The 27,626-nt window shown below is 35.8% G+C and overlaps 1 protein-coding gene across 1 annotated transcript in view; it reads right to left on the minus strand.

The window, feature by feature from the left end:
- PIK3C2G (phosphatidylinositol-4-phosphate 3-kinase catalytic subunit type 2 gamma) overlaps positions 1–27,626 on the minus strand; it is a 196,636-nt gene that overhangs the window by 144,108 nt on the left and 24,902 nt on the right. Inside the window, exons 6-11 of the mRNA XM_065742527.1 lie at positions 25,478–25,548; positions 20,422–20,485; positions 18,573–18,698; positions 13,065–13,098; positions 5,646–5,841; positions 2,191–2,313 (exon numbers count right to left, since the gene is read on the minus strand). Coding sequence (XP_065598599.1) covers positions 2,191–2,313; positions 5,646–5,841; positions 13,065–13,098; positions 18,573–18,698; positions 20,422–20,485; positions 25,478–25,548 — 614 coding nt within the window. The remainder of the gene's footprint in view (positions 1–2,190; positions 2,314–5,645; positions 5,842–13,064; positions 13,099–18,572; positions 18,699–20,421; positions 20,486–25,477; positions 25,549–27,626) is intronic.

Consider the following 27,626-nt stretch of genomic DNA (forward strand, 5'->3'; position numbering starts at 1 on the left):
GTCAACCTTTCATCAGCCTAAGCAGTTCCAAGTCAGAATGCACCAAATCCAGAGCATGAAATGAGTGTCGTAGGACAGTCCAGCCAAGGTTGGCAACATGCTCCATAGTCATCAAACTGGTATGGAACCTGGTGTTAATATGTTCTAATGGAAAGGTGATATTTGCTTGATGGACTGTTGAGCCTTCAGCTTAGACAGTATTGCAATATTGTGGTCAGAATGAATGGTTTGTCCAGGTTGCAAGAAATCAGAAGAATCATCTCTTTCCTATCCCACAGAGTGTGACTTTGAATGCAGCTCATAGTGGCACCAGTAATTATGCAACTCAAGAAACTGTCACCTTCCACCTCATATTGGTTCAACAGGTTCTGACACGCTGTCATGTTTTTATGACCATGACACATACTTGCATATGATGTTCTCTCTGTTCCTGTGTGAGCACTCATGGAACTCACCTGGCACAAGCTTTGCAATATTTCAATGTTGCCACAATCATTTCCAACATACTGAAATCAATATTTAGCTCCATACACAGTTTCCTGGCCATAATCCACCAATTTGCGCAGATTGAGATGCTATGCATGGCCATCCAGAACATGGCCTGTCTTTCACATTCCTGTCACCATTACTGAAACACAGTGTTAATTGCCTCTCACAACAACCTATGAAAGATTTTGGTATGTGTACTTAACTCTGTTTCCAAGAAGCTCTTTTACAGAATTGCAAACATTTCATACAGACTTTGAAAGCAAGGGAGGTTTAAATAGAAATGCTGAAGCTTTCACATAATTTCTTTATGTTTTCATAGAAATGGAAGAAGGGTGGAGTTTCAGTCATGGCTGAAGAACTTATTTTTATGCTGGCATTTATAGAGAGGTTGTATAAGATGCATTCCAGAAACAAGTCAGCCACCTTTTGGAATCCAAAAATACTCATAAACATTGTAGTCATTCCCCTACACTTTAGTTGTATCTGCCCATACATATCATAACCTGGGCAGGGTGAAAATTCCTACAGTGCAAATGGAAAACATTTTCAACACAAAGATAACCATTCCTTCAAATGATTGATAGTTCAGCACAAAGTCTCTGGACTCAGGTGAGTTATCAGCGAAGATGTTAGGTCCTAAAAGAACTAATTTGTATTCTTAGCAGAAGCACCCATTTTGTTTCTTAACTATAGAGCACACATATTAAGCATCCCACATCTGTTCAGAAGTGTTGAATAAGAAGGCTGCACAAACTCCATTAAGATAGAAGTGCAGTGAGTTTGAGATAAAACTTGTTTCATTTGGCCAGCTTCAAGCTGTTATATGTTAGAGCGAGGCAATCAAGATTTATGAATTGCACACTTTGTATTCAATTATAAGGTAACAAAACCCCTTTCAGGTGAATCTTAGTCTTTATCCAATTACAATGTAATCAAGCTTCTTTGAGATTTAGAACAAAGTAAATGGTAATGTAAAATATCAAAAATTCAAAATGTTGTGCTCAGAAATCTGGAGAACAATATTACAACAAAATGTAAAAAAAACCCTGTCTACTACTTTTCTTCCTTTTACTGAAATTATGCCTTTTGTCATTTCATTGCCTAAAGTGAATGTTATTTAAGTGTGTGCCCTGCTTATAAATGGAGACAATTTCCTCAAAGCAGACAGGCACAAGACAGCCAGTTGGCAGCCTTTATTTTATAATTCTAGACTCAAATCAAAGGTCTTCAATTTAAAACCTAGGCTGCAGATCATTTTCATATAAAAATCAACATAATCAAGTTTCTTCTAAATAAGGAATAATAATAATAATAAAAGTTACAACAGGTTCTCAAGCTGGATTACATATAGTGAATAAACATACAGTGAATCCAGAGTGCAAAGTCTACATAAGAGAACTGAAATAAGGCCTTTTGTATCTCCTCTCAGCTTCGGCATTCTCCCAGTGCCAGCAGTGCCAAACAAAAGCGATTCTCAGGCCAGCATAGTTTATTTTACTCTTAGACTAAACATAGTTTAACACTATTTTTCCTCTATCTGGTTATCACATTCCTTTCCTGCTTCCACCTCTCCAAATTTCTCTGAATTCTATGGGATTTATTTTGCACATAAGATAAATAATAAAGATATGTCTTTGCTTGTTTGTTTCAAATTAATATTAAATTTGTAAAATCTTAATTAAAGCATAGATGAAAACTTACTTCTCATTCCAGTCTGCCAGCAAAAAGAAGGATTTTTTAACAGGTATATTTCTGCAAATCTTCACTTGACATATTGTCTTCCCAGCATACGTTAGTAAACAGGAAAAAGAAAAAAGTTTATATCTATAAAGAGAAAAGGGGGAAAAAATAATTACAATCTAATTTCTAGCACAGTAAACTTATAGTTAACCTTTCAGAACATTGTAAAGATCCATTCTTACATGCAAATATAATTAAAATAATGAATCACATATAAATGTTTATATTTAAAAAGTAGAGATCACAAAAGTGCTTAAGACATATAACCCATGTTTATTTTTCACTATGGCAGTCAACTGAAGTTTTGGCATAAGGTGTGAGGTGTTGCAACTTTCTCATCATATAACTTCAGTCATTAGTGAAACCTCACTCTTACTTTTCCCAAACTGTAAAAAAATGAACCAACAAAACAAACAGAAAAAACACCACAGGTTAATACTTCAGGGAATCTATACATTAATTACAGAAGATGTTTTAAAGACATCTGCATAGGAATTTGTCACATATTTGTCTGACTATTGTAATTCACATCTCCAACTATTTGTTAGTTTCAAGTTTGTAATTCATCTTATAACTTCCAGATCTTCCTATGGAAAATGCCATGGTCAGCTGTAGGCCATGTTCGGTACAGGAATGATGAAAGCAAGTTTAAAGCAGTTGCACACTAGCAGTGCCTGGCTTAGCCTTATTTAAAAGCATCATTGCTGATCTTTTCCAGAACATTGTAGTAATTGTTATAATTATTGTAGCAGACGTGCCTTTTTTCTTTCCTCTTTTTCTTTATCAATATGTAGTTCCTTTGAGGTATCTATGCAAAGAAAGAAAAAAATTACAAGTGTAGGAAATGCTTCAGCTCTTATATAAGTCATCTTTCCTCTGGAGTCCAAACATTACAAACAGTTGGAGTATAGTGAAGGAAATAATAGATTTTAATATAATAAAGTGATTAAGTATTGCTTAATCCCTGATATATCCCTGATTTATATGCCATAAACACTAATCCTAAAAAGATTAATGCTTGTACAACATTAAATTCAGACTACTCGCATTTCAACACATTTTTTTCCTTGATAGAATATTTTGCCTAGGTGTCCTCCCTCCCTATGAATTCTAATGCAGGGAAATCTAGTCTTGTCCAAGATATAACTTTAGATCATCCTGATAGCAATATCAATTTGAGGGCTCTAGAAACAAATGCAGAAAAACAATGCTAGCAACATTATGTCACTGGCATAAAATAGGAAATATCTGCTTGGGACCTATATGAGCCAAAACAACAAACTAATAGAGGAAACTAGGAGTGAAAATACAGTAAAGAATGGTAATCAGTTTTACAATTTATAAGGTTTCCAACTACCTTTTTAATGAAGACAGTAACACTGAAATGAGAAACTGTAAGCATGAATATGAAAATAGATAAATTGCCATCTACAAAAATGAACTTCAGAGGGATTTGGAGAGACACTGTGATGATTTAAGTAAATCACAACACTCCAGCTTTATTCCCAAATGATTAGGAAAATAATCATTTATCACAAACTTGCATGTATGGAAAAACAATGAAAATTTGCTCCAATGCCTCCTATTTATTTCCATGGAAACAACAAGTACAAAGAGCACACTAATGCTACTTGATAGAGCAGTTTCTCAGTTACAAAAAATGATTTTTCAACATAGTCTCCACCATAAACTACACATTTTTGCCAGTGATGAACTAGACGTACCACTCATCACCTCACTGTGCTCAAATCCATTATTTGGTCTCCACAAACATTCAGCAAGTGTCAGTGAATGTCAGTGGGTGCTATTTTTTGCGTATGGAGGAATTCAGTGACACACCTTTGCTTCATACACACTTCCATGACAGACTGCCCCCCTGCTGCTGTCACACAGCAGCAAATTGTAACAGAATATTGGTGAGAAGGTTCAGCCTCTGCTGCCATACCACCAACAACCACCTCTGTAGCTGTGGGCTAACATAGTAAAGTAGGAAGCATTATTTTTGGAGCAGTTTAATTGATACCACATATATATATATATATACAGTTTACATACTAAAATACATGTTATGAACAGTGACAAGATCATAAAATTTGACCTCTTGAAAATGGAAAACGAAGTCCTGGGACAAATCCAGCATACCTTAGTGCAATGTAGAAATAAAGAAAAGGAATATGGATATGAAAGAAGTTAGTAAAATTATCTGGGGAAAGCAAGCAAAATGGACTACAGTCTATGTTGAGAAATTAATATTAGTTACAAGTATTAGAAAGATTGGAAAAGGAGGTTGAGGAAGAGAGATCCTAATTTTTGCATGTTTGAACATAGTGTTCTAGTCGTCAGTAGCATTTTAGGCCATATGTAATTTCAAATTTCACTTGTAAAGCAAAATGCAGTGGGAATGGTAAACCATCTGAACTATCAGGATAGTGATTATAGTTTTCCATTTATTACCTCAACTAATGGAAATCTCTCAGAATTTTATTAAATTGCTAATTACAGTTAATGCTGTATAGTGCTTTTTTTTTGTTCACGGTCTAATGCCAATGATTTTTAATCGGTCATTTAGAATTCAAGGTAGAGGGAGAGCAAAGGGAAAGTCTTAAAAAAAACACTTGAAGAACAGCATTTTCACCCATAAAAATAAAGCTACCAAACTGCAGTCATGTCTGATTCCACTGGAGTGGTAAAAGGAGAACATCAATTTTTAAGTATGAAAAGCATCTATTTGTAGAGACAACCAACTTGAATAACAACAACAACAACAAAAGAGAAGAGAATATTTCAGTCAGCTTTTTATTGAAGTTGTCTCCCATTTTTCTTTCCTCTGCTAGATGAAAATACAGGGTATACTTTGACCCATAAACTGTGCTGATTTTTATCACAATGAGGCTTGTCTATGCATATGTCTAGCCAAGTAATGTGGTTTGGATATACAAAAATGACTGATAAAGCCTCGTTCATATTGGTTTTAAGCAAGCATCCCTCTGATTAGCTTGGTAATACTTCCAGTCACTTGTACTGTGAAGGCCACAGGAAGCTCCAGTCCAAACTTGTGACATGAAGAACTCTTCACTCTATCTCTCTGAGCAAGTTAGACACACAAATATTTGTTCACATACTTATCAAGTTCAACACTATGACCTTGCTTGTTAGCATCCTTTTATATTGGTTGGGGTAACCAGGTAGGTCTTCTTTGACTCTCCTGAAGGAAATATGGAAGACTTCTAGTTCATCAGCTTACATAAGTACTCTTTATTCTACAAAAACAGTGGAGATACAGCCACTTAGCCTCTAACATTAATACGGAAGTACTGCCAAAGCAACAGAAGTTAGTTAGCACCTGTGAAAAATATATGATCATAAGAGATGAGGCACTACCCCCTTTTGTGAGCAGTTGCTGGATCTTCGCCCACCTGTTCACCCAGGCTTCAGGAATGTTATGAGCAGCACAAACAGTGAAGCTGAGCTGGGAATCAAGGCTGATGTCTGCATGTGAAGGGCTTCTGTATATGCTGGCAACCTGGAAATCTGTATCAAAGCTGCTGCTGTACACATGGATAAGATGAGAAATGGCCATAGAGAGCTCTGTCACAGCAGCTTCCATTAATGCTAACAGGAGAGAAAGAAAGAAAGGTTAGAAATAGGTCACTTGTGATAAAGCATGTTTATCTTAAACCATCAGTTATGGCTTTGAAATGCTTCCTAATAAAATTTAATTTAAATGACATAACCTACCAACTGAAGCCAATTAGCCATCTGTGCTTCTGAAACCAGCCTTAGCTCATTTCTGGTGTATCATTAACAGCCTTTCATTACAGTGCCTTTGAATTAAGGCATTTTCAGAGTAAGCCTTTTAAACTACAGCAAGTTAGTGTTTGCTTCACATACATCATTTTAGTCCGTTAATTTTCGTGCTAGAAAGATTTATATTATGAAAGCATCTTGTCATTTCTGCAGCTACATAGCTACTTAGTTCAAGTGAAATGGCAATGTTGCAGCAGAGTGGAGAAAAGGCACTGGTTAAGTTTTAACACAATAAAGCAATTGCAAATACAGGTAAACAACCTATAAAAATAAATATAATAGCAGCTACAATTAGATAAAGCATTCAAATGGTCATGAATTGGTCAAAACATTCCACAGTGATAATCACTGAAAGATATATCTACACAGATACATCAAATGCAGGCTGTACCCGAAATTATACTGCACTTTCATTTATGTTGTTTCCTTTGGCATGAGCTCTGCAGTGCTCTTTTTTTGCAGTTATTGGCTTTTATCCATCTTTCCTCTCTGCATTTTTTAGCAGCTAGGGACTATCTGATTGCCATTGTAAATTAAAATCACCAGCCCAGGCAGCCTCTATTAAGTGAAGAGAGCTGGTACAAGCATTCTTATTTCTCAGGCAAGGGACAGTTTGAAGAAGAAAGTGCCAGAGATCTTTGTATCATTCCAGGATTTCGATGTGTTCCAAGAGGAATGCCCCAAATTCGCCTTTCCCCCTCCCTATATCTCCTAAGTTTCTACATGATCAAGAACATACTCTCATCACCTTCTCAGTTCCCAACATGTTTGGCTACTGCAATCAGTAGCCTTTTATTAAACATGTAATAGTATCTATTAAAAATTTTCATACCTACCCTCTATCAAACTAGCAAATACTCTGAATTACTGAGTCACAAAATGTATGGAAAACTGTGCAAAGGAATTATTATATATCTAAAAGAGTACTAACACACTGAAACAGGCCTCCTAAGGAGGTGTTGGAGACTGTCTCTGGAGGCCTTCAGGAAACATGTAAATGTGCCACTGAGGCACATGGGTTAGTGGGCATGGTGGGGATGTGTTGGTGGTTGGACTAGATGATCTTAGAAGTCTTTTCCAATCTTAATGATTCTGTGATTTCAGTCTTCATTCTTTAATGAAGAAATTTGTATCGCGTAACAGCATAGATATATGTAACACTGAAATAGTCTGAAATGCAATGGAGTTTCCTACTGAAAATACTGGTACCAAATTATTGCATTAATGGAGAACTAGGTAGAATACTATATTTTGTCTGTTGCCATCATTTTCCACACACGTGAACAGAATAATTTTAGGGACTAATCAATTAGGATCAATTAAGAAAACTCAGTCCTTTTACTTCATGTGTACTTCTTTGGCTGGTATATCTTCTCTTTTTCCTCTTTACTGTTTCTTTCCATTCACCATCCTTTTCCATAGGTACTATGAATAAATCTTTAGCTCTAATGCATTTTTCCCTTGCATAACATTCTATTATACCCAGCTCTCTTGGATGTGCAATGACTGAGCACCCACCAAACTATATGTTTAACTTGCACTGAATTCTTTTACATTCCAACGAATTACTGATAGTCATACATATAAAACCTTCTTAAGAGGTCCAGAAAAGAATGTCAGCAAACTGCCACAAAACTGGAAGAAAAAAACCAATATATATATGCCTTAATTATTTGTAACATTATATATTCTGTTAGTGGTAAGGTGAAAAAGGTTTCCTGGATATCACAGGCCTGCCCAACCCATAATATTTATATGGATAGATGAGACAGAAAGCCTTCACTCAGCTACAGGCTCTGTTTATGAGACTCCCTACGAAAAAAAATAAGAAGTTTATTTTCTTTCTTTCTTCTCTTTTCTCCACTCTCTCTCTTTCTCAATTAATAAAATTTCAGCATTATTTATCTAATTCATAGGAGATCCAGCATGATTCTTCTCACAAATAAGAGTTCCTCAAGCATAAGAAATTGATCGAGTAAGACCTAGTCTGCAGCTACAGTATTTTTTCCTAATTGTGTTTTCTGTGGCTTCCTTGCTATGGTCAACCCTCCTCCCTCCTCACTCTTCACTCATTAAGACTGGTGGCAATTAAGTAAATTAGAGATAAACATCTTGGCAAGTCTGTAGGTGTCCGTTCCTCAGAAGAGGTGGTCAGCAGCTTTTCACTGCAGGGAACTGAAGCCAGAGAACTTTACTGCTTTTATGATTAATAAATTTTAGATGAGAATGATCTATGATATTTCACTGATTTACACTGCAAAGGCCATGGACTTCCCACAGCATATCCACAGCTTTAGCTATGCCAGAGTTCATTTTCTAGAAAGTATCCCACACATGGTATTTAGGAGAATAAAGAATGCAATATATCCTAACGTGAAATGTGACTGAGATTCATAATCTCACAACTCAATTCTCAATTTATTTCTGGTTTAGAATTATTTGGCATCACATTCTCACTTCTCCACTGAGGAAATGAGATGAGAACATGAGAAGTGACTTTTATCCATAACTGCCAGATAAGTTTATTTCTGACATGTTTCTTTTACAAGAAATTTAAATTTAACTGCAGTCCTAGTATCCAAAATGTTTCTACAAGTGAATCCTTTATAAACCATTGTTAACTGGTATCTATTTTTGTGGAGGACTGGGGGTTTGTAGTTATGTGAAAATTGGTGTTAGATAAACAAGCTACCACAGCTTCCAGATATATTTGCTGATTACATATGCTCCTTGTACATGAAGTCTGAAGGAAATAATTTCTCCCTTGCAAAAAAGAACAACCCATGCCATCCCTGAAAACGTGAATGAATATGCTTGTGTGCAAATTCTAGAGATAGTAAGGCACAAACCTGCTTATTCCTTACCATATTCTTTCTTATCAGTCCAATATTACAATTCACATATTATTTCAGTATCAGATCTTCCAATAGAGTAGGCACTTTGCTAGAAGATGACATCGATTTAATGCATATCAAACATGCACTTTCTGATTCCATATACACATTTTCTCTAGGTAAAACACAGTTTAAAAGAATTTGGATGGAAGGCTTAGGATTCCTATGGCACCTTAAAGCTATTTTGGAAGGCATGAGCTGGTTATTAGTCTTTCTCACTTATTTTCAGAGAGAGGAAAAATATTAAGATCATAAATCCTTTTTTGGTCTCCCTCTCTCTCCCTCCTACTGCACTCCCTTGGGAAAAAACAGCAAACCTTCAAGACTTAGATAAGGTGTTAAGCAATGTTAATCAGACCATCATCATAAAAAGCAAAACATGAAAGGACTCTAATGCAAAAACCAATCAGATGCAGTTTCCAAGCACCAATATATTTGTTGTTATTACCTCCCATTAGCTGAATAATCCCCTGAATTATCTCTTGAAATAAATTTTAAGAAATTTTGCTGTCCTAGTAATCAAAACATTTCTAGAATTGGTTAAATAACATCTTGACTTTCAGAAAACATATTAACATGTAACATAGCAACAACTTAGAAGTAAAGAGAGATGCTCAAATTAAAAAACAATGCAGGAGAGACTTACAGAGAAGAAATATGCTCTTGATGTTTTTCTATGTTCTGAAACAAAAAGTGATTTCTTTCCAAACAAAAACAAATACATAACAACTCTGTCTCAGGAAAATTAAGTATTTTTAATTTTTTAATCGGAAAATCCCCCCAAAGCTCCCATTTTCCTGTTTCTCCTTTTATTTATTTATTTTGTTTGAAACTTTCTGTGGTAAATACTTTTATGACTTGGTCTAGAAGAAACTATCAGATCAAAAGTACTGTCAGTAAATCTTTATACTCTTAAATGTAATGGCAGTTTAATTTCATTAGATGTACTGTCATCAAGGTATCTGTTTTCTGCATTCTCTCAAAAAGATTAAAACTGCATCAGTTTGGACACGAAAAGTTGTTTATGTATCATCAGCTCATGGTGCTTACTGGACTTTCTGGGATAGGTCCCAGAGAACTATGGATCAAGTTCCAAAAGCTGCTTATTGTGTCTGATCTCATAAAATCCCTGCCTGAAGTCACAAGGCTGTAGACAGTATACAAACATTCATTCATCAACTATTCAGAAAGGCACATTGACTGTAGTTTTGTACCAGCTTGTAGCCTGTTTTTTCATACTCCAGACTGCAGAAAGTCAGAATGCTAGATCTCTAGTAGCTTGAATAGATTTATTTATTTTCTGAGAAAACTGCATGCTGCAGAAAGGTGAAAATTTCTAAAAATGCCTATCTTTTCTCACATTTAAGGAAAAAGAAAAAATAACACACTGATTGCTAAAATATTAATATGATTTTCTAAGGACTTCATGCAAAGGGAACAGAACATGATCCAGATTTAGCTGTAACATGGACAAGTACTGCTCTGTTCACAGCAATGGAATAATTTGATCTATAGAGATAACACTGTTAACAGAGTCACTTATTGCAACACTGAAGGAAGGACTGAGATTTTGAATTGAGATTTTGAATATAGTCTTTGACCTGCATAGTCCATTGAAAATGACTAATATTAAACCTCTGTTAATCCTTTCTCCTTTAATTTATTTATTTATGTATTTATTTATTTTGTGGTAGAGAGCAACTATATTGAAAAGAAAAGAAAACCTGTTTGGCAGTCTTTTATGATATTCAGGGTAATATTAACTGTCACCTGGGGAAAGAAGGAAAATTAAGAAGTATTGGAGTAACTTATTGCTGTTTCTACTGTTTGAGTTTACTTGAAGATAAACATAAACACAGAAAAGAGACAGAAAAGCACAGCACAAATGGGAATTGCAGTTTGTCCTCCCCTCAACTGTCAGTGCTGACTTCATTTTCAATTGTGTTGCTAGAGATAGCTAAGTATGTGCTTTTCAATTTCTCCAAGATCTGGAAAAATGATTTTATTTTACTTTTTTACTATGATGATTTTAGTTTACTTTTACATCATCGGCAATTTTTTAATGTCTGCAAAGCTAGGCAACTAAACATATTGAAGTAAAAAGAGGTATGAGGGCTACTGAGATGGAAAAGGAAACACAGGTGGTTTCAGCAGGAACGCACACCTCACCTTCCAGGTGGTTTTTACTTCTAGCCTCAGAGTGTTAAAATATAATCTGAATTTCTCTTGGCTCAGCTTTCCTAGGTTGGTGGTTGGGACATCCCATGGAATTCTCATGAAGGTAAAAGATTGAGGAAATCTCATGATCCCAAAATGATAAGATGTGAGGAATGCTTTTATTCACATCCTGGGGATGACAACAAGTTTCCAATAGACCACTTTTGGTCATTGCTCTTATACTTTGTTTTTATCATATATAACCTTAATGAAAGCTTGGATATTATTGTAGACTTACAAGTTCAAACTTGTTGTCCTAGCTTTAAATATTTTGCTGGCTTTTACAAGTTTAGTTAGTAAGTCTAAATGTAATACACATACTGTGTTAATGTATACATGAAATGGATAACAGTGCATGTAATTGAATTTCTGTCACCCCAAACAACTTTGAATGTAGGCTTCTCCACAGAATTACTAATGGTCTGGAAAATCCTAACTTGAAAACAGAAAGTTGCATTTTCTAAAACTATATTACCAAACAGATCCTAAAATTGCTATGAAATTTGGATGTGCCAAGAACAAATGGAATTATCAGTCTTCACAGTTAAGGGTTTCCTGGCATAAGTATATAGATTCAGAGAGCTGCTGATTCAGTGAAGCTCAACTTTGAAAATATCTTTAAGTAGAGGAATGTTTTAAATCCTTTCCAGAGAGGTTTTCTGAAAACTTTGTGATTACCAAGGTAGTTGATGATTAGTAACTATTAATCACTTTTTTAATTCAAGATTTTTTTTGCCATTAATAGTGTTTAAATTGAATAAATGACTGTCTCCGAGGGAGAAGAATCCTACAAAAACCTTTCCATTCAGTTCCTCCCTTCTGCACCTGGGTCTCCTAGCTGTTTAGCTTTTCCTGGCAGCTTGCAAATATAATCTTTGTTTGCTGTTCATGAAATTGAATAATGGTGAAACAACAAGCTTGGCATTTGAAGCCCTGCGTTTAAATCACATCTGTGTTTGAAAGGCTGCCGCAGTCTTTGTGGTTGGTTCATCTGTTTGCCTCTCTGAGCACACTGCAACAAGAGTAACTGTAAGAGGGAGGGAGGAACAAGACTTAGATCTCAAATGGCCACCTTTTTCCTCAATCAAAATTGACAGGCTGCCATACCACAGCATGCAATGGCTCACTCCAAAATTCAGATGACAGCTTTTTTGAGAGCATCAGCATACTGCTGTGAGCACAGGTTGAAAGCCACAGAGAGGTAGGGCAGGGCCTGAGCTCTGCAGGTGGCTGTCAGCCCAAGAAACCTGACAGTCACCCACAACAGGACAGCTCATCCCTCAGCCTGTGCGGTGCTCTGCAGTAATGCTAACAGTACCAGGCCAGTGATGCTAAGCTGATTTTATCTGAGGAATTAAATAAGGCAGAGTGTATGATTTTGTCCATTACTGCTGTTATGGTTCTATGATTTTTGTTGTATTAATCTGTTCTTATGACAGTATATAATTCCTAGTGGCACGCTGCTTACACAACAAAAGACAATGAAGAACTAAAGCCTAAGGAGGGAGAAAGGAAAGTTATTAGAGCTGAGGATAAAAACTACACAAAAATAAATGTTCTGGCTTTTAGGATGTTCCTTATTTTTCCTTCTCTTTACAGAACATTTTTGGATTAAGGACAGCTACTAAAACTGGCATTAATATTGCTACTATGATCACCAATAACTACAGTATGTTCTTTCATCACACATCATTCTTCACATCTGAATCTCTATATTAGTGTGGGGAAATGCTGTTTTATTTATATTTTTGTATCACTGTATTTTTTATTTAACATAATTACCTTATAAATAAATGCATAAACATCTGCAATGTGCCAACTGTGACAGGTCTTTAATACAAATGAACAGCAAAATGTGTTTTCTTACGATATAACTTGAATTAAACTTTTTTTTTGTTTTTTTTTTTTAAGATTTACCTTTACCTTGTGTTTTCACACATTGAAGTGAATCCTAGGGAAAAAAAAAAAAAGAAAAACAAGGGGAAAAATTAATCAGTTATGTCTGAAAATACCAGATAGCAATTTAAACAGTGCTAGGAGTAGTGCTCATGGAAAATACAGCTGTTCTGGATGCTATGATAAGGGTGGTCATGACCAGGATGCAGGGCCCACCTTCTGGGTCTTCCACCTGTTTCCTCTAGTGGTTCAGGCAAGTCAATATTAACCTGATTTCTGGCAGTATTTAAACATGCTAAGACACAAGAAAGCACTTAATCTGCATTTGGGTGCATAAACATTGTCAACCTTTGCATTGATATAACACAGATAAGACAATCTCAATTTTTTTGCAGACCTTGTATATTCATACACAAACAGTGACACTTGTACCACCCAGCCAAGGCTTCAGCCACTTCTCTAAACTGAGGAGAACCAGCTACTTGTTCAGGCAGCTCATGTGTCACCTGCATTCCTGCATCAAATCAGTAAAAATAGACCTGCCTACGAAGTCCTTCAAGTAGGCAGCTAACCAGACACCAAACAGGAAATATCAGCCACAGTGATCCAGGGACATTTAGGCTCCTGGTTTCTATCCATGACTTTTGATGCCTAACATTCTGTGCAGTATCTGGATTCCCACTTCAGGCACCCCGGTGTTGTTGATGTGAACTGCTGAGTGCTTATGGCCTCTGAAAGGTCAGGCCAGTCATTTGACCTGAAAAGACAAGGCTAAAGTTTTTTTTTTTTTGTAAGTTTTTCAACTAGATTCCCAAGTTCAATAACCGACATCAGTCCGACTTTGCTATCGGCTTCTAAGACGCTAAGCAAAATTACATATCAGTACAGTACAAACACTTTCCCTTTCACACAGGAAGATCTGCCATCACCACACAGACCTTGGTACCAAGCTGGCTTCAGCATGAAATCTCCCCCAGCTCCATTTTGTCCACTGTTTACATCAGACTTGCATTTACCAAGATGACATAAAAATGCATAATTGAAGCGTGACTCTCAATCAGAGCTAATTCATTACTTTACTATGCACTCTGTCCTTGTAGGGTTTGTTAACTTTTATAGTTACTAATCCCTCTGCAACTGGGTGAGAATGCTACATTAGTTCACATACATTCAGAGAGAGGCTTCTTAAAAACAACAGTGCACACAGAGGTGACATAAGAAACAGTGCTAGATGTACATCCTCCCTTGGTTACCCATCTTGAAGTTGCTAGTATTTGTCTTTTAATTATTAGCAGCAGCCTAATGCTTACTTAAGGGGGAAAAAAAAACAACCTTCAGGTTGAGAAATATGTTTTCACAATCTTTATATGCAGCAAGACAAGTGGGAATGGAGACCTTTGTTCAATTCTTTCAAATTTTGGAAAGTAAATGACCTTTTGGAACAGTGCTTATAATTTCAATACAGTGTAGCCCATTTAATATATAGTGGATTAGTGCTGGTTCTGGCAGGATTTCATCTCATGGGACTTTTTGTGAGCTGCTGTAAGAAAGGAAGAAAAAGAAGAAATGAAAAACATTAATTGTACTGCAGGCCTAAAATCCCAGGGTAAGGGTGTTTAGAGACTGAACGAATCACATTTATGAAGAGACTCAATCAGTTAAGAAGAGTCTATCACTGATGCCAGTTGCTTTCATAATCTCCTAGCCACACTGGAGGAATTCACAGTAGTGATAGGGAGGATACAGTAAGAAGCACAAAACATAGTTTAACAGAACACAGATGATTTGAAGAAAGTTTATTTTTTCATTTGTGCTTTTGTTACTGTTTTTCCATTAAATGGCAATTAAATAGGACCATGGATTATTTTGTTCTTTAAGTAAGCAAGCCCACATGTACAGATTTGTATACACAAATGTGTATTGTGTCCTATGTAATTTATACTGGAAAGAGTATGCAGTAGCTTCCCTGAGGCATTACGGGTACATAGAGCTTGCCAAATGGAAGTGTTTATAAGGTGTTTCACACAAACCCGCACCATACATTTCACTAAAAAGTATCAAGAAACCATGGTGAAAAAGCAATTAGATCTTCTCTACTTGCATTTCACTCTTACCCAATGTGCAGTAATGCAGCACTGAGATATGATATGTAGCCTCAAAAATTTCACTTTGGTTGTTATACGAGCTAATTGCTTCTCTGAAAAAAGGGAGATCCTTGTAATGATTAGGTTCCATTCCAGTCTTCCAGCCTAACAAAAGTCTTGGGGATGCTGTGCTAATGGGTATAATGGAAACACAAAGCAGACTGACAGGATAGGCTAGTACTGTAGGATTTAATCATTTCACCAGTACTCAGAATTCACATAAAGTTTTCTTACACTTTAGTTAGAGTCAAAGAGCAACCAGAGGAGTTGGTACTCCATCAAGCATCCAACCACTGACTGCTAATTCTGGCTACATATGTTGATACAGGAAAGAGATTTGCTTTATTGTCTTTGTATAAGTGTTGATAGACATAAATAAAATCTGATTAGTTATGTTTAAATATTACTCTATATGTAGTGTAGTTTAATATATATATATATAAAGTATAATCATATATAGTGTAATCTTAATTTTTATGAATTGAATTGATGTCTGAGCCATAGAACATGCAGAAATGTATTTTACTGCTTTTTATGGCATTTATAGTTCAGTGGCTGCTGAGCAAGATGAAGATTTTCATAAAATCAAACCTGAAATTTTTCATGGGTTGTCAAAGTCTAATAGACTGTCATAGCACTTATTTCTCAAAGGAGTAAGAAGCATACAGCAGCAGCAAGTGTTTGCTGGTTCAGAAACAGTTCAACTCCCCACTCCTCAATTTGTTTGAAGTCAACTGTTAGTAAGGTCTGCTTCACCAGGTAAGGGACTAGCAGGACAGGGTGTCAGTCAAGGTCATAGACAGCCTTTACAGGAAGGTTTCAAGGGACAGACAAAAAGTTCAACTAAACAAGCCTGAAAAGAAATGTTAAAAGAAAAAAAACCTCAACAACTTAAAACTGTATTTCTCTTAAAAAAAATAAAAGAAAAGAATAAAAGTAATCATCTAGTCAGTATTCTCCATTTGAAATGTGAAGACAAGCAGCTTCTCACAGGACTATTAGGATAGAAAAATATTTTAAGTCTGGTTATAAAATATTTAGCCGGTACAATCTTTTTAACATTCAAAATATGGTATTCAGGAACAGTATAATTTCTCTTATTACAGATGAGCAAACACAACCATTATCATTATCACCACTGCTTATCATTATTATCCTCTGCAGATTTCAGCCAGGACTTACACTGTACTATGCTGGAGACTGTACATATAGATAAAGAAGAGCATTCCTTGCTCTGAAAAGCTCATAATTTAAGTAGATAAGACAGAAACTAAAAATAATATTACTCCCTATGTGAGAGGAAGTATATAGATGTTGGTTCAGAAGAACCTGAATTACTGCTGTACAGGCTGTACAGCAGAGAAATTCCCCAGCCTTAGATACATGCTGGGAACCAGGCTTTTTAAATTTTTATTATTTTTTATTTATTGTTTGTTTGGAATTCAGAGAGGATGGGATTGATAACAGACTCAAGGATATTCCGTATAAATAAACCACCCATATCAGGTAGTTTACATGTTGGGTTTACAGAGCTGACCTGAATAAACAAAGAGAAAATAAAGAGAAAACACACTGAAACAATTTTCATTCATTCCAAAACAAGTCTTAAATTAGTCCCAGTACTTTCAGTATTTTATTTCTGCTCTGATTCCTTCCTAAAAGAGACCATCTTCTGTTACTCTCCACTCTGTTTACAAAACCAAGCTCTTTATCCATCTTTTAAGAAAGATTCTGGTTTACAAAATGCTTTCCTCAAGGGTTAGATGTTGATCTTCCTGATATCTCTCAGGACAGCCTGAGGTCTAACTGAAAAGCAGACCATGTGAAGCCCTTGTTACCTTTTATCTATTTTTCTAATTTGATCACAAAAAGAACTCCTCTTAAATTTCCGTTTAACTCATACCAGATAAAATGCACACTGTAATAAATCTGTTAATGCTGCCAATTATTGAGAATAGAGATTTCTAATAACTGATGCTGAAGTAGACACAAAAAGATTTAGGATGCTATACGAACAAGATTTACAGTGAGATGTGACCAAGAAGAAAAAGCATGATAAGATACTTAATCAAGAGATTATTTCCTTGGGCCTAAACAGGGAGTTATTGCTCCCATGTACCTCTACTCCAACATAGCAGAGGAAAGAACAAGGCTAAAAATACAGAGATTTAACAGATTTTATAAGCAACACTCAAGACACTTAAAATGGTGGTCTTATATCCTATTAAGAACTTTGACCCTGTAAAATGATGAGCATTTAAGAGTTTGAATCTGTCAAGCGTTAGTGTATATGGATGACAAAAAATGTAATTAATATGCTATATGTTCACTCCAATGACATGAGAAACATTAGAAAAATAATTGTTAGCTTTCCCCAGACTTAGTTTGGGGACCTCAAACTGCCTATCAAGTGTAATTAAATAATTTGTTTTATGCAGCTAAGCATCTTTAATTAACATTCTGTAGTTAATCCAGCTAACAATAGTTAGCCTATCATTTACTTTTCTCTTCCAAGTATTCTTACACATATTTAGTCATAGGTTAAAAAATCAATAAAGGGGAAGAACAACACTATGGATGCAGTGGCCTGAAAAATCAAACACCTTGCTCAACAAAGCATGTATTTCTTAATGATATTTGCTGTGAGAAAGAATGATAAGAAATAGACCAGAATGGGAAAGAAAAAAACCCTTTACATCTAATTAAACTCATAAGAAAAATGTTTGAAGAGGAATGTCATTAGGGTGGAAAAAATTAACATGACTTAAGGTTACAGCAGACTAAATCCAGGTGATTAATGGCCTGATTTTCAGATTTGCTGAGCATTGTATTTCCAAGTTGCTGACTTCAAATGAATTTTGGGTGCTCAGAATTACTGTAAATCAGGTCCTCAGTGACTTTTCCAGGTCACCCCAAAGAAGCTGATGACAAAGTTGAGAACACATACTACTCTCCAAAGCCCCAGTTCATAATTCTGCTGTAACCCCTGGAGGCAAAACTTCAGTGTTTTAAAAAAGATTACAGCTAAAATCAGGACTAGGTTATGTTGGTCTTTATATAAATAGAAGAGACATTTCCACCTAAAGAAGTCATAATTTCAAGACATTTTACAGAAGGAATGATAATTACATGAAACTTGAGTTCTTGGAAATGACATGATTCGGTACACAGTCGATGCAGCAAAGCAGAATTTGTGTTTGTTGGGAATAAGAAAGAACAATCACAGGAGCATATCAGTTTCAGTTAAACGTAGGACACGTCCTTTGTAGAACAGACTTGGTCAATCAGAAAATTAATGATACAAATTCAAGCTCCACTTTTATAGAAAAAATAGGACATCAGCTTCTCAAGGCAGCCTTAGAAAGACTTCATCACATTTTTTTACCTGTGTTTTCACCATCGGCACTGCATGGAGTTTCTTGACTGCATTAGTAATTTCTCTGGTTTCCACAGAGCAGAGGACACTGCAGATTGCTTTGGCTACTTCAATCACATAATCAACTTTATGTGTCTGATAGTAAGAAAAAAAAAGAAAAGAAAAAAAAAAGCAAACAGCATTAATCCAACTATGTTTAAATTGCCAGTGATCAATAGTTACCTAAGCAGTCCAATTATCATCCACAAAACATACATTGTTGAAAACTGAGCAATTCGGCCTAGGACTGATCTTGAAGCAAAATGAGGGTTTGACTGAACTTCATGAGTGCAGAAACATTCTAAAGAAACTTCTAAGAAAGCCTGAACTCAAATGATCCATGAACTTTCTGATGTTTTTATGATACCGTGAATTTATTCCCGTTATTGTCTCCTACCCATCTCAGTAAGAGATGACAGAGATCTATGTTCCTTCTAAAAATAATGACTGTGTGGGAAGCTAAATAATTTGACACCTGTGGACTGAGTAGTTCTGTAACGGGCTTTTCTGCAAAATATATATAGATCAAACTATTATTAATACATTCAGATATTTACGTATTATCGTATTACAAAATCACTGCAAGAATAATATCAGAAGTACATTGGGGACTTTTTAAAAAAATCTGAATCCCAAAAAAAAGGAAAGTACCATCTTAATAAGTATCAAGAAATCTACGTTCAGGAAAATAATCTAAAAATTAATGTTTTTACTGTATAGTTATATGACTCTTAAATTTTGAAATACATTCTCTGAACAAGCAGAAGCTTTTCTATTAAATATTCTCCATGTTTCCTTACTGACAGATGTATTTTTCAGTTAGCTACAGCATGTCACTGTTGTGATAAAATCATGTCTCTAAATCATCCATTTTGTGCCTGAAAAGGGAAAGCTGTACCAATATAAATTTGGTTTTCAAGCTTAAGTTCTATATCCAGACTGTAATTAGAAGGTTAGCACCTGTCATTAATACAAATATTAAAAAAGATATTGAGATTACTATTTCCATACTTAGCTGCCTTGAGCAAAACTAATTTATGAATTAATTACATAAATTATCCTGCAAAATTTAGTGATCAGAATTCTTTTAAATATAAGGTTGGTATTTTGGTTGAGTACGGGTAACATTTCTGAAACAAAATAATATTTTTTTTTTACCGTACTTTTCCAAAAGATCCATACTTAAGCACAGTGAGTTAAAACTGATTTCTTTCCAGTCTACATCCTCAAAATCCAGTTGGCATGACTATGTGAAACTCAAACCTATGAAGTATTTAGTCACTTCTATGTTACCACTCAAAAATTCGTTTGTCCTTTAGGTTTAAATTTTGTGTAAAAGACTATAGCTAAGATTTTCTTCAAGGATATAATATTCAATTGGTAGCCCACAATACTTATATAAAAAAGATCTGATAAGTTTTTCTGCCTAAACCTAATTCTGCAAACAATGTCAAGCAATATATACCTATATATCTTTCAAGGATGCAAAAGAGAGTTTGCAAAATCAAGGACAAATACTGCAGATACACAGTGTATTACACCTGTACTAATTTCAAGTATTATACTGGTAACCCAAATGATGCTCATTTTATTTACAGATTCCTTGATACATCGAAACAGTCACCAGAGATATTTCAAATTAGTAGCACTTACTTCTTAATACCAAATCAAGTTTCCTTAAGGTAATTTTTACTCTTCTGAAGTCAAGTTGAATAGCCTTAATTAAAAGTCCTCTTTAATTGCATTTGAGGCAGATTAATAATTAGATACCTTTCACAAAGCTAATGCTTTTTTAGTGTAACAGACTGAGAACAAATACCTCATTTTGCAAAAGATGCTCCACTTGATCTCTGTATCTCCTAAGAGCTGCGACAAGGTTCTGTCTGAAAATTAGAAAAAAGAAGTAGCATCAAATTAATAGCAATCGGATAGAGATATTCCACCCCCCCCCACACACACAAACACATTCTATAGATCAAGAATGGTATAACTGGCAGTGATTTTATGCTGATATAAAGTAAGGACAAGCGTTAAAGTAGATGTCAAGTAGTCTTGAGCCTGGTTCTCTGTGGTCCTTTGGTGGCCATTTGCAAGGGTATGGATGTGAAAGTTTTCCTTTATGAAGACTGTATATTTCATTGTGAAGGAATTCTCAGAGTGATTTGCTACTTAAGTGACTAACTCCAAATCCAATTTATTTCTACAAGGTTAAGCACGTGCTTAAATGTTACCTTGAAAGACAAACTTAATTATATGCTATTCTGCCTTGTTTCTCAATCACTTCAGACTGTAAAGCTGCAGAGTATCAGGCAAAACATCTGTAAAACACCTGGAAAAGCACTACACTTCAAAAGACTATACTAAGTAACAAGTATAAAAATGTGTATTATAAAAAGGGCTTGAAAGTTACAGAATTCATTAAACTTTATTTGCTTACAGTTTTAAAGTTTACGTGCTCAAACTGTTTCACCAGCTGCCTTTTCTATACCATCACCACAGCAGTGAATTTATTTTACAATGTCATTCAATCCAGTCCTCAAATCTGGTTTAACTCCTATCAGTTCTGTAGGAAGACATCTGCCACATGATAGCCCCACGCCTCTGTCAACCTGCAGAGGTTACTACCAAGTCTGTACGGGCAGACTTCTGGGCCTCAAGCAGAGCTTCAATAAAATCTTTAGCGTTATGAATAAGAGTTAAGATCTTTCTACACTGAACTGTAGGACTGATGCTTTAGCAGTAAATCTTGCCATTTTACAACGAAAGGTTCCAATTGCTTCCAATAGATGCCTTATTGCCTCGATGGTATGTGTGCAGTAGGTAGAGTACATGCATGCTTTCACAGAAATGTAGAAACTTCAATCTGTTTTCTTCCTCCATTATTTATTTGTATTAAGGTGCCACTTTCTCCCTGACATTTTCTCTCCATTTTTATTTCCAATTGTTCTTATGTATAAGGATTCTTTCCCATCATAACACTTAGAGGGAATTTTTTTTACCTTTTGCAGACCGGTATCTGAAAGTCATGAAAGTATTTTGATTACTTCAGAGCAAATGGATTATAGAGAAATTGTGCATGTCCTTATGCATCTAAGTTGGTCTACGTGAGCTTTCAGATATTAGAATTGAAACTATGGCCTAAAGCATAGGTTGCATGTTATGACATTAGATTTTCATCATATATTGTATTGCAAGAGGAGGAAAGATGAGGAAATTCGACTGAAATCAGCACACACACTACAAAAATTTCAGATAGGCCTACTTTGCACTAATACAAGTGTGCATTTCCATGTAGATGCCTACTGTTCACCTCCTTCTTTCAAATGGTTTTACCTTTGCAGCTCTTTATTTGCAATCTGTGCTACTCTTATCTAGCCAGGCAGTTTGTGCATTGAGAAGCAGCCTGGCAATTCCTCCTGTAATCCCATTAAATCATACCTAATACAAGCTGTTGCTTTGCTTTGACCAAGTCTCCAGGCATAATATCATTTCTATAGCATTATCCAGCCCAGAAGCAGTTCTGGACATATAAGCTAGCATTATAGTCTTGATGCACACTTTTAAGCATATTTATTAGCATGCTTGTTCTACTAATTAAAAAAAAAAGTAGCATATTTTCCATTAGCCTATTTTACTCCAGATAACTTTCTGCATAAAGCAGCTGTAATTTTACACTACAAATAAAAAAAATCCAACAACATACAACAGTGACCAAAATGACTATACTGATACTAGCCTGATCCTACTAGATAACTAATAATCATATTTTTATAAGTACATACCACATACTGGAACATCTTTGATAGCTGTGCATTAATGTGTCAATGCTAACCAATTGACAAATATTCAGTGTTTGTTCGACACTAAGAAAATTTCAAATCTTTTAGCAAGATCTGAATATACTGCAACAGTTTTGAAAAGAAAAGGGAAAAAAAACATAACTTCAGAGAGACAGACTTGGATTCCGACTGATCTATATGTGAGACATAAGACAGTTGTATATAGCATATACTTACGGAATTCTTTTTTCAGTTTCTTGGCAGCAGAACCTACTGTGAAATGGCATTGGGTTTCCTATCTAAAAGGCAATTTATATCCATTCTGGCTAACTGAGCTTTGCCTAACTGCATGCATCACACTAACCATTATGTTGTAGTTACTGGCACTTGTATGTCGTTGTTTATGGGCCAAATTCAGCTTTGTACCAGTGGGCCACAGCTTGGCTGATGTATTCACAGTTTACATTGTATTTTATTTACAAGCTATGAAAATCAGTGAGTAAATTCATGCTGGGGCTGCTGATTTTATAGGTTCACATTTACCTATGAGAGCAAATCTGGTGATTACAAAAGTAAGGTTTCAGTTCATTTTATTACTTGGCCTCAAACCAGTCCAAGCAGTTTTACTTCTCCACCAAGCCCTGTACCTGGGTAGGAACAGCTCCACACACCAATATATGCAGGAAGCATACTAATCAGAAAGCAGCTTTGCGGAGAAAGACCTAGAGGGTCCTCATGGACAACACGCTGAACATGAGCCAGCAATGTACCCTTGTGGCAAAAAGAGGTTAAGTGTGTCTTGAGCTGCATTAGGATAACTTTTGCTAGCATCTTATGGAAGGTGATCCTTCCCCACTACTCAGCATTAGTGAGTTACATGTCCAGTTCTGAACTCCAGTAAGAGATGGACATACTAGACAAATTTCAATGAAGGACCACAAAGAGATTGGAACATCTCTCATGTGAAGAAAGATTGAGATTTGGGACTGTTTAACCTAGAACACGGAAGGATGAGAGAAGATTTAATCATTTAATATAAACACAATGAGAAGGTGCAGAGAAGATAGAGCTAGCCTCTTTTCAGCAGTGCCCAGTGAGAGAACAAGAGACAAAGGTCACAAACTGGAACTGAAGATTAATCATCTGAACACAAAGAAACTCTTTGTCATTGTGAAAGTGATGGAGCCCTGACAAAGATTGTCTCAGAATGCTGTGAGGTCTCCATCTTTGAAGATCGCTTAATTAGAATCACATCGCTTAATCAGAATCAGTACATCGCTTAATTAGAATCAGTACAAAGAAGTGTCTACTCTTGTTTGTACTTTAACTTCCTATTCCATTATTCTTACATTGGAAGACACAGTAAATAATTATTTCCTATGCATATTCTCTGTGCTCCTCGATTTCATTTACTTTATGTCTATAAAATACTCCTCTTTATTATATTTATCAGGATGAAGGATATCGTGTCTTATTCGTTTCTTTACATGAAAGGCATTTCATACCTCTGAGCATCCTTGCTGCCCTTCACTCCACTTTTTCAAGATATATTACAACACCTTTGAAATAGAAGAATCAGAACTGCCAACAGTATTCCAGCTAATTAAATACATACAATACATGTGGCATAATTAAGTTGTTTTTTGTTTGTTTGGTTTAGTTCCTTTTTTTTTTAATTTTATTTGCAACTGTTGAGCACCAATCTGGCATTCAGAACTATTTATTATAACCCCAAGAACTCATTCCTGGTGGTAAAATTCAGCTAAAAGCCTATGACTTCTTATGTGAATTTAAGACTGTTTTCTTCAGTGTATATTTATCATCTCAAAATTTCATCTGCCATTTTATCACACACACAACTCAGTATTGTAATCTTTCTACAGATCACCACAGGCAACTTCTATGCACATTATGGTCAGCAAACTTTTGTAACCTAGCTATTACCTTTTTTTTTTTCTCATATAAATTAGAAGTGCAGTCAACAGCACAGAGTCTGACTGTAGATCTTTCTGGATCATCACTGTTGGAAAATATTTTCTCCCAACTGTCAGCAATTCCTGGGTCAAGCAGAAAAGAAATCTAACACAGCTCATGCTTCTACTTTTTCAGTATTTACTGAACTTGTGGTTGAAGAGAGTGTTTATTGCCCGTGCTATCAGTTATTCATGGCCCTACTGCATCAGAGGAAATCTTTTGAAGCACAGTTGTTTTGCAGCTCAGCATCTTTTATTACACATCCTCTCTGAAGACCTTCTTTGCAATGAAAAAGGTCACATAATTTACATGACAAGAAATAAAAAAGTGAATAGGCAATGCATATATAGATTGTATAATTAGTTCAATCTCCATGTAGCAATGGACCAGAATGGAAATTTGAGCCATGCTCCTAGGAAATCAGATGGGTATTCAGTAAGTACCAAACATTCTCCTTCATCAACCCACAGCTGGGTTTCTCCTTCTTCTGCTAAATGACAGTTGTGGCATCTACCTTCCTTGGTGAAGAACTTTATGACATACTGATGAAAAACATTACAAAAAGCATTAAACAGGACTTCTAAGTGTTTGAAGCAGAACATAATGAAAGCTGAATGAGGAATCTATCTCACTTAGTGCTTATCCATGGCAGGTTAGATTTAGAGTCAGATACACTCTGAGTACAAAGTTAAAATTTTGTTATAGCTAGCATGAACAAAATAAATAAAATATCACTGAATGGTGAAACCGTGAGGATAATGAAAAGAAAATTATTTTTGTACAGTTTTTACTCTTAAAATGCTCTGTCAGAGCAACACAGACTTGAAAATTATAGCTCCTTCAATCCCATGAGAGTTTGGGAAACATGAAAACTCCATGGAAACCCTCAATGATAAAAATGGAAAATGGGAAAAAATTGTTGTAGATCTATATACGATCATTGACTTTTCCTAAGCAATCAGTAAGGTCTGAAGAAAAAATTCTGAAAACATTGAATCAGCTTGCTTTCTCTTCGGTATCATTCCTGTGCTCAGCAGGTCTTGGAATTGCTCTCTGGGGTCAGGAGATTCACTGCCAATACAAATTATAAACAGAAACAATATTAAATGCCAACGTTCTTACCGAGTCAGTCTCCAAGCACAGGTATATTCTAACAGATTATTCACACTGAATTGTTCTTGGTCATCCTCATGCTGTGGAAGAGAAGCATATATTGAGACAGAATTAAAATTGGAGGAATGTACATTGGACAGAATTTCCTTGGTATTTTCCAAACTCTGTTAGGAACCCTTTCCTTTCAAGATATACTGGTCTTTCAGGAGATTGAATGTGTTAGCTCTGTCATATTATATTGTCAAATAATATATAGTAGACCAAGCCATATTTTCACACTATTTCCTTGTAGCTACATATAAATTAAGGCTGCAGCCAGGCCTCAATAAAGCCTGTCTTTGCATTCCTCTTACAGACAGCAGAAGGCATTCTTTTGCAACCATGTTATATACAAGTAATGAAGCAGAAATCAGTTTACATCTACACCTCTCTGCTGCTCATTTTCCTAAGAGAACAGAATGGAGAACATCTGTTCCATCCTTTGCAACCTCTCTGAAGAGTCTTCTCTCACTGAAGGGTCACAGAGATGATTACAGAACTAAAGCATCTCAAGAGAAGAAAGGCTGAGCTGGGACTGTTTAGTCTTGAAAAGGGAAAGCTCAGAAGGGATCTTATCAATCAGCCTAAACAATTCTCTGAATTTGCATTAACGCGTTCTGCTCAACAAACCTGTTTCTCTTCAGATACAGTCTCTTCAGCCCCACGTTTGTTTCCTTTGATGCCTAAGGATGCAGCTCAGCCCATGCTAGGCATATACTACCAGTTTAGTAGGTCACCACCATGTCCTGAAAAATCTGCCCTTCTTCTGACTTGTGACTGAATTCAGATCTTTATAACCCACAAAGGAAAGTTACTGAGAAGCTTGTGACAAGAATGATCCCAGATTTACTGGTCTCAGATTACAAAGAGAATGATAGTTATGAATAGGTATAACCTTTGGAAGGGGTGAGGGAGAGAAGATTTAAATAAGAAAATAGAAGCAGGAGAGTAGCACAGCCTATAGGCACCTAATGGTAAAGAGCTTAATGTGAATTAATTCAACTAATTTGGCTTCAGATAGCTACGTAGATGTTCGATAAATGCACCAAGGCTGGAGTTATAGATTAAGCATGAGAAACAGCAATTTTTCCCCTTGCTCTCATACACTGGGAAGGGTAAAAGACTGGGAGGGTTGAACTCAGAAATACAACACAAAGTGAAGGAGAGAGCCCTGAAGCTTAGAGAGAAATTAGATATATATCTGATATGAGCCCAGAAGCTTTAGGGGATCTGATAGTCTACCATAAACGGTGAGTAATGTGAATTATTTAGTACCTAAGTACCTAATATATCGAAGGGCAGTAAAAATACCAATATGCTTTTGTGACATTAAACCACAACATACTGCAGACTTCTACAAAGTAACATATTCTAAAGATCAAAATTCTGAGGGATTCTACAGATCACAGGTCAAATTCTCTCCAAGACTTAACACAGATTAAAACAATAGCTTCACATACAAAAAACAACCTTAGTAAGAACAAGAAAGCTCTATTGCATATAAAAAGTCTCAAAAGGTACATCTTTAAAAAGGCCCACGTTATTTCCCCATATTTGTCAATTTATCGATTTATCAATTCAGAGGCAGAAAAAAACATTTTTCATAAAGTGCCTCTAACACAGTGACTTTCAAATACATTTTACAGTCATTAAAGATGCAAGTTTCATGAGAACAGCAGCAACAAAATTCAATTTGTGAGCTAAGTGTTGACTCAGGTCCTTGAGTTTGTTGTGGCTAGAGCAGGTCCCAGTATGTCCAAAAATATCTACGAGGCTTGGTCCAGAGCAAAAATAAATACTGCAGCTTTTGTCTGGACCTGACAGACCTGCTGGTGCCCCTGCCTGCAAGCAGAATCTCTCCTTTCCATTACAAGTGCTCTGTCACAAGCATGCCCAGGAGCTGGAGGAAAAATTTGGGTCTATGACTTATGCCAGCTCAAGAGCTGGTCATGCTCTTTGCTATTATTAGTAACATGAAGTATCTGCATAGCCTGAAGCTTTCACAGCCATGTCAGATATCATAAAGGAGTGATCAATAATTCACTTGAACATATCTTAAAATGTCACCCTTCCTGGTTAAACCCTATTGTACATTATTAATTACAATTCCGCAAATCCT

This window comes from Cyrtonyx montezumae, unplaced genomic scaffold, assembly GCF_038088225.1.
Source record: "Cyrtonyx montezumae isolate F1298 unplaced genomic scaffold, pur_monq_1.0 scaffold_3, whole genome shotgun sequence".
Taxonomy (NCBI): domain Eukaryota; kingdom Metazoa; phylum Chordata; class Aves; order Galliformes; family Odontophoridae; genus Cyrtonyx; species Cyrtonyx montezumae.